This window comes from Perca fluviatilis, chromosome 21, assembly GCF_010015445.1.
Source record: "Perca fluviatilis chromosome 21, GENO_Pfluv_1.0, whole genome shotgun sequence".
In the NCBI taxonomy this organism is placed as follows: Eukaryota; Metazoa; Chordata; class Actinopteri; order Perciformes; family Percidae; genus Perca; species Perca fluviatilis.
The window spans coordinates 28,782,576-28,795,978 of record NC_053132.1 but is presented as its reverse complement, the minus strand read 5'-3'; the positions used below and the strand labels follow the sequence as shown (position 1 = coordinate 28,795,978).

Here is a 13,403-nt window from a genome sequence, read left to right as displayed (position 1 = left end):
TGGAAATAGAAAAGAAAGACACTGAAGAAATTGGACTCTAAAATCTAGAAACTATAAAGATAATTAAGTGATCAATTCCATGCACACTGTAAACATGAATGGAACAGAATATATTCATCAGTTATTTCCCCCCCAGCTAAATATAAGGTCAAAAACCATTGGGGTGTCCTCTCCCTGTTGTCATGAATGTACACTAGCCTACAACACTAGATAGTTACTGGTCCAGTGAACTAGGTCTATAATTTGGGGATGGTACAATTAGGATATGTTCTTAAAATTTTAGGCCTACAAATTATAGTCCCAGTTTACTGGACAACACAAATTGTGTGCTAAGAATCCCAAATACAATGCACATGGAAGAGGATCAAACATGATCCTTTATTGTTAAAGAATTTAAAAAAATGTATCAACTAAAATAATTCAAGGTGCATTGGTCCATTATAGAAACACCCATGTACATAATTGTATGTATTGCCCTTAGTAACAGACTTCATTTAAAACACATTTGGCAACTTTATCAGCCTTTTCTAATTATCTCAACAACTGCAGTAATATATTCATCAAACTTCTAACAACAATATGAACAGCAGTCTTTATACAGCAATATAACAGTAACAATGTCACAGGAATAATTCTAAACTTTAAATAACACTAGTTAACTAAACATGCACCTGTTGTATTTTAATGCAGGCTGATAACAATAGGGTGAAACCACTGCTGAGTGAACAGAAAAGGCTCCAGGATTAAATAAATCCTGGCTGTTAGCCTGGTCAGGACCAGGCTAACTGTACAGAATAAATCTCCATGGTAATTTAGGTGCCTCTGCTTTTGTGAAACCGAGTCAAGGCTAAATTCATCCAGGATAACTGGTAAATCCTGGCTTAATCCCTTATCTTGGTTTTGTGAAATAGCCCTCAGCTTCTCTTTGTACTATTTTTAATGCAGTTTGGAAAAATCCAACATATATGGGATGGAATGGCCAGGTGATCCAACGGCCACAAGGAAGCACAGTCTGTTACTGTTCATCATTCACCCTGCATTGGAATGAATAACTTCCGGTCTCCATTAGACCAGCAATTCATGAAGTTACCCATGCAGCATAAGTGGGCTGATAATCAAACCGAACACCGGCTCTGGGTTAAAAGAATGCAAGGGGCTACCCTAGTAACAAAGAAATGTACCAGGGACATGCACTTGCAAATATTTTATTGGCCGATGCAGCACCTTGCTGGAGGGCATCCTTTGGGTTATGACAAAAAGTTGAACCAGGTTCAGCTTTTGGCAAAATGACCCTACATTTGTTAGCCGATGCCCCCTGTATGTGTTCACCCCTGCTGCCAAAATGAAGTGTCATCATTGAAAAGAATGAGGAGGATGTGTTTTTTCATGCAGGTTTAAAGTCACTCTGAATACAGCCTTAAAACAGTACTCCACCCATTTAGCATTGCACGCTTACGTATAATATTGTCGTACTCGAGGATCAAAATCGATTTAGCGGAACAAGAGATAACATCTTTTTCTTCTTCCTTGTCAAAACCTGGCAACCCAGTCTCACGGCAGTTCGTGTAAATGTACACGTTATTCTTAATCTATTGATACGTGTTCACGGAGACGTTTTTCTCATTTTTTACGTGTAACCGTTACGTTATTTTCTCGGGGAAAGGACGCCGGGAGGCGGCCGAAAAGGTCGCCGGGAGGCGCCCGGGGAAAGGACGCCAGGAGGCGGCCTCGCCCGGGTGAAATTCCTGTGTTGTTTGGGGAAATGAGGCGCCACACGCCGGCCAAAACAACGGCACGGGCCGCCACTCGCGATCGGGGAAATGAGGCGCCACACGCCGGCCAAAACAACGGAACGGGCCGCCACTCGCAGGACACGGGAAATGAAACGCCACAATAACGAGACGGTTGGGGTTAGGAAAAAAAAAGAACGGGGAAAGGAACCGTCACACGCGGGACACGCCGACAAAGGAACTGCAACGCGCGGGACAAAGGTACTGCCACACGCGGGGCGCGATCCCCGGTCTCCGGCGTGAAAGTCCTGTGTTGTTTGACCCATCCACCACCCCGACCAACCTCCCTACGCGGATTTTCGGCTTTTTATATTACTCCCTACAATTTCGTTCTGTGGCCACGAAATATGCTTCCCATTGAAATACATTGGTTCACATTTTCGTGTTGTCCACCACGTAAAAAACGACAAAAACGTCTCCGTGAACACGTATCAATAGATTCAAATAACGTCACATTTACACGAACTTCCATGAGACAGGGCTGAACCTGGTGCACCTACATTAACCACAGTGCAACTTGACTGCAGACAATCACACTTCAAACCCTGGCCTTAACACACCAACCAGACCAAAGACAGAGGGACTGACCAACCAGTATTACCAAGGCCACAAGCCCAGTGCTGTCTCTAAAAACATTCTTAAATAATGTGCATATTCCAGGAGCTCCCTGGGGGCCAAGGGGTAAAGGCATTGACCATGAACTACAACATCCCAGTTTATGTCGCTCCCATAGACTGTAAAAATTATGGATTAAGCTTTCGGGCCTGAAAAGTGATGCCAATGCAAGTGCCTTAAAGCTGCATTCTCTCTAACTTCTAGCAGGTGGTAACTCCACTGGCTCCTGTTTCTATAGAAGTTTATGAGAAAATGAGCCTACTTCTCTCTTGATTTATTACCTCAGAAAACATTTTCATAATGAGTTTATGGTCTCAATCGCTATAGTTTCAAGTCTTCTTCAGTACAGCATGATGTTCATTTTGTAAAGTATGGTCCCATTTATTTTAAACTAGATGATAAAGCAGGGGATGCTTTAGATCCTGTCGGACAGAGGCTTAGCAATTCTAACCATGGCAGTGTGGACATTAAAATAAACCTTAACTTGTTTTCGTCTTAAAGAGTCGCTATGCAGTTTTGGCCATTTCTTCGCTGTTTTTGCTTTTTGCTGGCAGGTTTCTCTATAGAGCTCCCCCTACAGCTTCGGAATAGATATTTGGTAGCTCCTATGTTTGCTTGTGTCTGACTCCTCCCTTGTTCAGTCTGCCGTTTCCTATTTCTCCGTTCCTCCGACAATGCTTTCCTAGCTTTTTGCTTCTTTTTTGCTGGCTCAGCCATGACGATAGTGTGAAAATCTCCATCGCTACCTTGTTAGCCGGTTCCTGAATGACTCCGAAGCTGTTCAGTTAAGGTAAATTAAGCTAAAAAAAATGCATAGTTCCCCTTTAAAGTATTCATCTTATGCTCATTTTCAGGTTCTTTATTGTATTTAGAGATTGTACCAGAATAGGTTTACATGGTTTCAGATTACAATTTTCAAAAAACATATTTTTGTTGTACTGCACATTGCTGCAGCTCCTCTTTTCACCCTGTGTGTTGAGCTCTCTGTTGTAGCTACAGAGTGAGGCATCTCACTTCTGTTCCATCTTTGTTGGGAGTCGCACATGCTCAGTACCTAGGTAAGGACTACTAGCCAGTCAGAAACAGAGTATGAGGGCGTGCCCTGACAGTACCTAGGTAAGGACTACTAGCCAGTCAGAAGCAGAGTACGAGGGCATGCCCTGACAGTACCTAGGTAAGGACTACTAGCCAGTCAGAAGCAGAGTATGAGGGCGTGCCATGCTAGCAGCTAGGCGAGCATTATAACGTGTGTTACAAAGTGACGCACATTCGTCTCTGAAGAAAAGGCTGGACTACAATAGAGCTGTTTGGAGCAGTTTGTGAACAGTGTTTTCTGTTGGAGATGGTAAGTCCCTTTGGGGGGGATTTTGGGCTTTTTCACTTTGTACACCTATAACGTGCACAAAAAAGATATATAACACTATAAAGCAAAAGGAAAAAGCCAAACAGCATAATATGAGCACTTTCAACTTTGGCCCTCTCACTGTGTGTTTTCACTTTTTTTTTTCAATTTGGTCGCCTAAAAAGGTCTTGTTCAGCGTTCTGCCAACCAAGCTAGCCTGCCACCGCTAGCGTTAGCTGGTAACTTAAGGGAAAGTTTGCCAGTTTTCTGTACTGCCATACATGCAGATGAATAGCGCCAGTACCAAGAGGTCCGTGTTTACCCACCGGTAAATCTCCACTGGATGAATTGCTTCGGAACAGTTAAAAATCTGTAATAAAACAAGATGGTGACGCCTATGTCGCCAAACTCAAGGCTTTAAAATGGCAGTGCACAAACCAATGGGTGACGTCGCGGATGCTACGCTGATACTGCCTCTATTTTAGCACTAAATGGTCTCTCCCCATCTCCACCTCCTGTCATTTCCTGTCATCCCTGTACTCTCAACTTACTAATAAAGGCATAAAATGCCCACAGAAATATACTTTAAAAATACATATATACAGATAGATTAATCTCTGCAGGTTCCACTTTTAGTTGGACGTTGTGCAGTACCGTCTGCCCACGTCCAAACATCATTAAAAGGCAGGAATATTGAACAGCTGGAGTGGATGAAGCATCTGCCTCAGTGAAACATTAACCTCATGCTGGGAGATGGTTTAGCCGCTCTCACCTCAGCCTGTGAGAGCAGGCTGGCCTTGGATCAAATGATGACAGAATCCTCGCCTCTTTACGTCCCTCGTATTATTTCTGTTCACATCTATGCCGAGTGTAAGAGTGTAAAAATGTTCCAAGCACCACATCTTTCCATTACATTGAGTGCCTCTGTGAATCCATGGGACAGATCTGATCCCGTATCGATTTTCCCTTTTAAATCATCTGACATGATGTAGCAGGGAGGAAGGATTTTGGTAAATGAGGTATACTTTAGATTCTCTCTTTTTTTTTTTAACTCCAAGGTTTTCTTGTGCCTCTCTTTTTCTTATTATGATTTCTCTTTCTCTATGTTCCAGGTTCAGCTGATCCACTACAATCATGAGCTGTACACAAATTATACAGAAGCTGCTAAAAGCCCCAATGGATTGGTCATAGTGTCCATATTTATGAAGGTAAGTCTGCATATGTTTATTAACTAACTGCTTGCCAGTATTCACAAGAATTTAACCTTCTTTTTTTTTTTACATGTTATGACCCAGCAGCTGCTATTGTGACATTTTGTAATGGGTTATAGCTCAGAAATCTAACAGAATACTAATCTTGCATTGGACAGGAGTTTTCTACACTGGATTTGAGTCACCAGCTACAATGGCTGTACAAGGAACTTGACCTGGTTTAATCATTGTTTAAGCACTACATGACGGCTACAGTATACAACACACCGATGGAACATGTAGTGTAAAATTGAACAGGACTTAACATTGTGTTCAGGCTCAGTTCGATCAAAAGGTGCTAATTCAAGTGTTTCTGTGTAGCAACAAAACCAACATGTCGGAGTGTTCATTCCTTCTCAGGCTTGAAAAACGTATGAATAGTTATTAACCCTTCAACCGTATGATGCTATTTTTTGTCATAGCTCCCAATCTTCTCAGTCATAACTCGGTTACATAAGAATGCCCAGATGTCATACATATACTGCTGGAATCAGCACGACCACACTACGAATACACAAACAGGGCTCAGGTGCAGCTTATAGCTAAATGGCTGAATCCATGGCAACATCACACTTCAGGTCTACATGACCCAAAGTATGATGGGAAGCCTGATGGATAATCTCAGATCATATTCGTTCTAAAGGAAAGTAAGAAAAAGGTAAACAATGGAGCTTTTTTTCACAGCAGACATTTTGACTTGGTGTTATTACTAACGTTAACAATGGCTCTGTCCCTGCTTTTCCTGTAATGACATGTCAAAATGTCTGCTGTGAAAAAGGTCTACTGAAGCAGCTAAATGGAATTGAAACATCATTAATTTTATGATTCACACAGTCTGTGTTTTCTGACCGTGACATGACAAAATGTCTTCTGTGAAAATGGCCTATAGAAGGACACATTCCATGACAATGTACACCTTTTACACATCACTACATTTATTTTACAATACTAATTTATAGCATGTCAGACACTCTCCTACATGTAGACCAATGCACATCTTATATTCAACCATGGAACTTAAAGGGCAGGCTCTGAGTATTGTACCAAGACTTTCAGATAGCTTTACATAAGTGTAAAGTGCTTTTACATGGGTTTTATAACAGAGCAGACCAAATTACCATTTGTTTCAGCCTATTGTTTTAAACTTAAATGTTATTTGTCAGATCAGTCACTTTACGTTGAGCCTATTAAACACAGTCTTAATGACGGCTCTATAATAATTGGACAAGAAGAGGAGTCGATTCATTGGAAAATAGCCACAGTTTTTGTTGGGGAAAACTACCCAAATGGTACAAAAAGTATCCCAAAAAAAGTCATCCCAGGCTGTATGCAAAATCCAAAGCCAATCAAATAAAAAGTTGCAGATATTTCCCCACCAATCTTGCAACAGAAAACACAAAAGATACGTAGTGGCTGTGCCCAATGCTTGTAAATAAATGGAGTAAAAACTGAGCTTGGAATGAGGTAGAGTTAAAATATGTAAAATATGGATGTGATTTAGAGGTGGTTTTGTATGGTTTTTGTAAGTGTCAATTTCCGTACATGTCCAGCTTATGCTATCATGGTTGATTCTATGTTTAGTTTTCTGTTCTCATGTACCTTTAAGAGACAAAATAGGCTGATTATCTGTGTTTGTATCTAGTAGCCACATATTGGTTTAAAAGAGATCTGTCAGGCGCTGATGGTGCCCCCACCCCTCCACTCTCCTGCTCCCTCTGAGTCTTTTTCTGAAATCTTCTAAATGTTCGACTCAAGAACACACGGTTCACAAACAATTAGCAATCCAATTATCCTGCAGAGCGAAACAATATGCTCCTTGGCTTTGAGTCGGCGGTGGTGTCTCTTTGTAGTGTATGAGAGGTCTCCATCTTGAATGAGAGGCTCAGAGATCACAGAGGCAGCCGACATCCTCAGCACTGTGCCTACCAAGGCTGGAAAGTTGAGCTGCCAATTGCTAATTAGCTCCCCAGTGTCAATGGAACCATCATTTAGTCTTGAAGAGACAGAAGAAACGCTGACCTAGGTCAACCCCCCCTCGACTCCCCCCTTTAACCAACAGAATAGTGTCGGAGGACTATGAAAGGAGCAAGGCTTTGGAAGTGGAGTGCTGCTGGTGTGGTTGGCGGATACGACAGCCTGAGGAAACAGCCGCTTTGCACTGCTGTTAGGCTTGGCTGCCAAATAAATCATATCATATAATGATACTTACCATGTGTGCTATTTAGAAATCTATTTATTTCATCTTAAAAGTGCCACACATACTGTACTACGAACTCAATAGAGTAGCGATTTGGAATATTTAAGTCCTGTTCATATTCGGACGGAGCCAAGGCTTGAACGGACAATAAACTGAATCATCGGTACAAAGGATTAGAGACTGTGCTAGAAAATATCTGCTTGTTTGACACAAATCCAAAGGTACAAGCTTTTTCAAGTGCAATAACAAAGTGTTCTGAATTTGCTAGAGCTCTGATTTTAGCCTGTGGCTGGCTTCCTCTCTGCACTTAGAGCCATATCAAAAAATGCATGATTTATCAGAAGTAAAGCTGAAATAAGAGACTCCAGTGTTCTATGTTAAGGAACATTGACCTTATCCTTAAAAGCAAACAAATCAAATTGGAATTTACAGGTAAAAAAAATTTTCATTCATATTTTCATTCCTGATTTATTTTGCTGATAGCCTCAATGTCCAGAAACGCACCACACATAACAGAATTTTAAGCTCAGTGATAGGATGTTTCGTAACATAATGCACCTCAGGAGCCCCAGTTAACTTCTTTACTTACTGTATGTATTCATGTACTCCGGCTTGTATCTTTTCTAATACAGTATTTTGTTCTGATCCTTCACTTAGAAGAGCTCCAACTGCCACCTGACATATTGTACCTGCTCCTTTTTAAAGCTGCACTACAGAAGTTTTATATTTCAACCGTCTAAATCAGAAACAGGGACAGGCTTCAAATCCAGCCAAATGAGACCATACTGTTGCTCCAAATTTACCAAATTTATTTGTAAAGTCATCAGCAGTCAGAAGACAGAAATCTTTGTTCCAACTTGGGCTTACCAATTGGCAATCTTCACTACAACTACAGCCACTAGTTTTTGACTTAAGCACTACACTTTTTTATTTAAAAGCGTAGTGCTTGTAGACACTGTCCAATACAGCTTTAAAAAAGTTCTTCATTATACCAAAAAGGGTTCTGAACTGAATTTAACAGCACTCTGTTGATCCCTTTTGTTAAGCTTCCTATAAATACTCTGGCACGACATTCTCTAAAATACATTGCAGCTGTGAGTATTCAGAAGCAGTGCACAGGGAAGACAATTTTGTTAATGCCCACGTGTAAAAATATTAAATAAAGGAAAGTTTCAAAGGAGATTAAAAAACCACTCACCTGCCACCCACCCACACACACACACACCGTCCCAACTGCACTCCAACTGGCTTTCTGCTAATGTCTCTCCTTCTGTCCTAGCGTGTTTCAGCAGGTCAGACTCTTCAGTACTAGCACGGAGCAGATGGGTGGTAATTAGCCACATCTTTCTTTCAGCAGAAGCTCGTTTTTGTCACTTTTTCAAGGCCTTGTCGGATTTCCGATCCCATTGCTGTGACAGAGAATGCCAGGAAGGGCCCCTATTCTAGGCGTGGAGTCGTGAGGCACCATAAAGGACATAAAGGACAGCAGTGGGTGACTGCAGCTATGTGGGGACACACCAACTCAATTTTATTTTATTTATAGTGTCAAATCATAACAGACGTTATCTCAGGACACTTTACAGATGTAGTAGGTCTAGACCACACTCTAATAATAAAACACACTATAATTTACAGAGACAAACAAAACAACAAATCCCCCCCCAAGAGCAAGCATTTGGTGCGACAGTGGCGAGGAAAACCTTCCTGTAAACAGGCAGAAACCTCAGACAGACCCTTACGCTGCCCCTGGCGGCCATCTGCCACTGCGGGTTGGGACACAGAGACACTGATACAGATAAAAAGAAATATGATCCATAATAATTATAGCAGTTGGTATGATGAACATTGGCAAATTTAGTAACAATAAAGATAATAGAGCTATGACTATGAATAATAGTAGTAGCAGTGCAGGGGGTAGAGCAGGACCACAGCAGCAGCGGCAACCACTTAATAATGAGCATGACCGAGACATGAATGCACACAGATAGAAAGAGAAGAACTCAGTGTGTCAAAGGAAGTCCCCCCGGCAGTCTAAAACTCACTGATTCACTCATTTTTGATTATGAATATAATCTAACAGCAAGAAATGTGTCTGATAAACATTATGGTGCTAAGTCTGTACTTCTCTTACACCTAACATGCAGTCAATCCCGGAATAGAAGAAACCGAACGACTGAATCCCCTCAGGTGCTTTTCTAGGAAAACGGTTGAAATGAGAGACACAGAAAGTAAGGAAAAGCAGTGGGCAGCATGAGTGGCTGGTAAAAGGCATAATGTCTGCCTGAAGAGCACAGGAAACAGGTCAAAGACTAAGTCATTTCAGTTGCAGTGCTGGGAGGGGGAGGACGAGCACATCTCTTTTTAATCACTTCGCCCAAAGACATCTCGACAATTAGAGTTGTGAAGTCCACCGAGCATGAGTGAGGGATAGATGAAGTGGAGAGGAAAGCAGAGTGAAGTCAGCGAAGAGCATGGGGTGGGGGGGTGGGGGGGGGACAGGAAGTGTGAGGTGCTCCCTTCAGCTATCAGCAAGCATGTCTCAGAATTGGGAGAGTACTGAACAATGGATTCATTCAAGCGGAGTAGGAGTGGAGTTAGGAATTAAAAGTGTTTCTACAGCTTTCGGGAGCAGTAAGTCTCTGTGGTCTTTGACAGAGATCACCGAATCGTCATGGTGACAAGGTTTTCTTTTAGGGCGTTTTTTTGGCCTTTAATTGGTAGGACAGTTGTAGACAGGAAATGCGGAGCTTGAGGGGGAAGACATGCGGCAAAGGGCCGTAGGTCGGAATCGAACCCTGGGCCACTGCGGTAAGGACTGAGCCTTGGTACATGGGACGCACGGGTAAAGGTATGACAAGAAATGTTTGCCATATTTTACCAAGCCCATTGTCTGAGGAGTTACGCCCATATTGGAAGATTCCACACATAATGATCCGCATATAAGGGAACAACCTTTAGTGCCAACGCAGGAAGTAGTTTGCCCTTCATGTAGCGAGGCGTGCAGGTCAGGGTGCTGGATGGGCGAGTATCTGAAAGGCGAAAGTGGGCCTGAATTTGTGTCCCGTTTCTAACCTGTGATTAACCTTCACATCTTCCCCGAACCTGTACCGTGGCTTTTAAAGGAACACGCCAAGTTATTGGGACTTTAGCTTATTCACCGTATCCCCCAGAGTTAGATAAGCCATCTTCTAACCGTATACAAAATGGGAAATATATATTCTCAGAAGGCGAAGTACTGCTACTTGGGCGGAGTGATTAGCGCAACACCTGAAAAGCACCGTTGTTACACTCTGCTCCTCACCACGGGGCTTCTCAGGCAAATCACTCCGCCCAACTTTGCCTTCTGAGAATATATATTTCCCATTTTGTATACGGTTAGAAGATGACTGTGTCTCATGTGACCTTGTTGTTTGTACACGCTGTGACTATACAAATCACAACATGTAAATAGGAAAACGTTGGCATTATTTTGTCACTTATTGGGAGCCAACACTGTCTCACGGCAGTTCGTGAAATGGTCACGTTATTTTTAATCTATTGATACGTGTTCACTGAGACGTTTTTGTCTTTTTTTTCATGGTGGCCAGCACGAAATGGTCTATACGGAGATTAACGGGGAAAGGAAACGCCACACCCCGGGGGAGGACGCCTCACACGCCGGGAGACGGCTGCAGGTGATGCGTGACAATAACGACAATAACGGGATGGCGGAGGTTGGGTTTAGGGAAAAAAACAACGGGGAAAGGACGGCTCACACGCCAGGAGACGGCCGCGGGGAACGCGCAACAATAAAGGGACGGTTAACAGGGAAAGAAAATTCCATACACGGGACGCGATCCCCGGCCTCCGGGGTGAAAGTCCGGAATTGTTTGACCCATCCACCACCCCAACCAACCTCCTTACGTGGATTTTCGGCATTTCATTCTACTCACTACCGTAGTCGTGCTGTGACCACCACATATGCTTCCCATTTAAATACATTAGTTTACATTTTCGTGCTGGCCACCACGAAAAAAACAACAAAAACGTTCCTGTGAACACGAATCAATAGATTACATTACGTGACCATTTCACGAACTGCCATGAGACTGGGTTGTGGGAGCAGTAGGCTAGATGGAGCGGGTTACCTCCAGGATCTGGGCTAAGCTAGGCTAGCGGTGGGTGCCATCAGACAGAGTTACGACACGCACGGATATGAGAAGGGTATGTATGGACTTAACTAACTCTGGGGGATACGGTGAATAAGATAAAGTCCCAATAAGTCGGCGTGTTCCTTTAATTGCCTAACCATGCCCATAGTCATTTACTTGCCCTAGCCGCAGTTCTTCCCAAACCATGTGCAGATATTGTGGAAAGCAGCACTGTTACCAGTCCAACATTGTGTGATTGAATACTGCTGATTGGCATCAAGTAGACATACTGCAATCTTCTAGGTGAAACCAGGCTGCAAAGTTATTTTTATCATCAATTTGAATGTTTTTGTCATTAGCAGGATATGTTTCCATGGCAGCTAATGGTAAATCCACACAATACATAGCTTCCAACCTATTACACCATAGAGCAGCTCGTATGCTGTTGGGCTGTTAGGCTTCTTCCATTGTCACTACCCCCGTTTTACCAATTAGCTGCACACTTACTGTAGGTGTGAGCTCTTTAACAGCCTTAGTGCCCTAATACCACTGCTGTTGGAAAGAAATATCATCTTAATGCGTATGTGCTTTTCTTCCAAGCCTCCAGTGTTGTACAACTGGTTACAAGCATGCAGAAAAGCATTTGTACATGTGTGAGCCAGATGGCTGATTCCAAGAGTCACTGTGGAACATGAGTTTAATTTAGTTACTTACTTAATACTTACTCTCTTATTAATTAACATCAACCCGTATGTGTAGGACTTGGCCATATGGCTAAAATCAATATTACAACACTAATAAGAATTTATCTCAGTATAATGTATGCATGCAGAAATCCCATATGGAGTGAAATTCACCGTTATGCTTTACGTCAGAGCCCTGCTCTTTATTAGGCCACCATTCACCCCATCCACCTCCCTACCACTTACACAAATATAGCACTCCCTTGATTGTTTTTTGCCGCTGAACTTAACTGAGGCAGAATCTCCATTTCCCTAAATGTCTTTGGAAATTAGTAGCATGTAAATGTTATTTCTAGAAGACAGAGTTGAATGAAAAGAAATAAAACGCAACAAAACAAACCAACAATTCAGATTTTTGACAACAATGGAGAGGACCACATGCAGACACAGCAGCCGAGGAAGTACAATACAGGTGCATTACTAGGATCAGTGGTCAAAAAACAGTTCCGCAACACAAAGCAGTCCAAAGAGGCAAAAAAGTCTAATAGATGGAATGCAGGAAGCATGTCACGGATGAGTTGCATGGTTTCAGAACAAGATACTGGACAGCAGGCACAGCGTCCAGGCTACAGCTGGACTACAATGGCAATATGGCACCATTGAAAATCTGGTAGGAATTAGCTGGTTTCTAGGGGTGGGGGGAAAAAAATCCAAAAACCAAAGTATCGTGTTTTTTTTTTTTGCGACGATTTTTAAAATCAATTATTTTTAGAATCAACGTGACATTATGACTCCACGCAAACATACATGCTCACTTTCTTAAGCCAAGTGCCGTGTTATCTGTACGCATTTTGAGCTATTTGCGTGTATGTCTACGCTGTATACAGCAGACATAAACATACACACCACTTTCTAAAGCCAAGTGGCGTGTTATCTGTACACATTTTGAGCGCCGTATACAGCGGACGGGTTGGGTTTAGGAAAAGAAGAACGTGGTTGGATTTAGTAAAAGAAGAAAGCGACAGTTGAGTTTAGGAAATGTGACACATGTGTTGGGTTTAGGAAAAGAAGAACAGGGTTGGGTTTAGGAAAAGAAGAAAGCGACAGTTTAGTTTAGGAAACGTGACACGCGGGTTGGGTTTAGTAAAAGAAGAACTGGGTTGGGTTTAGGAAAAGAAGAACCGGGTTGGGTTTAGTAAAAGAAGAAAGCGACAGTTGAATTTAGGAAACGTGACACACGGGTTGGGTTTAGGAAAAGAAGAACAGGGTTGGATTTAGGAAAAGAAGAACCAAGTTGGGTTTAGTAAAAGAAGAACAGGGTTGGGTTTAGTAAAAGAAGAACCGGGTTGGGTTTAGGAAACGTGACACACGGGTTGGGTTTAGGAAAAGAAGAACA

General features: G+C 42.4%; 1 protein-coding gene across 2 annotated transcripts in view; it reads left to right on the top strand.

Moving 5' to 3' along the window:
• Positions 1-13,403, top strand: part of ca10a (carbonic anhydrase Xa) — a 323,190-nt gene that overhangs the window by 296,679 nt on the left and 13,108 nt on the right. For both annotated transcript variants that reach the window (XM_039788744.1, XM_039788745.1), the window contains one exon: positions 4,860-4,955. In XM_039788744.1, the coding sequence (XP_039644678.1) occupies positions 4,860-4,955 (96 nt within the window). The remainder of the gene's footprint in view (positions 1-4,859; positions 4,956-13,403) is intronic.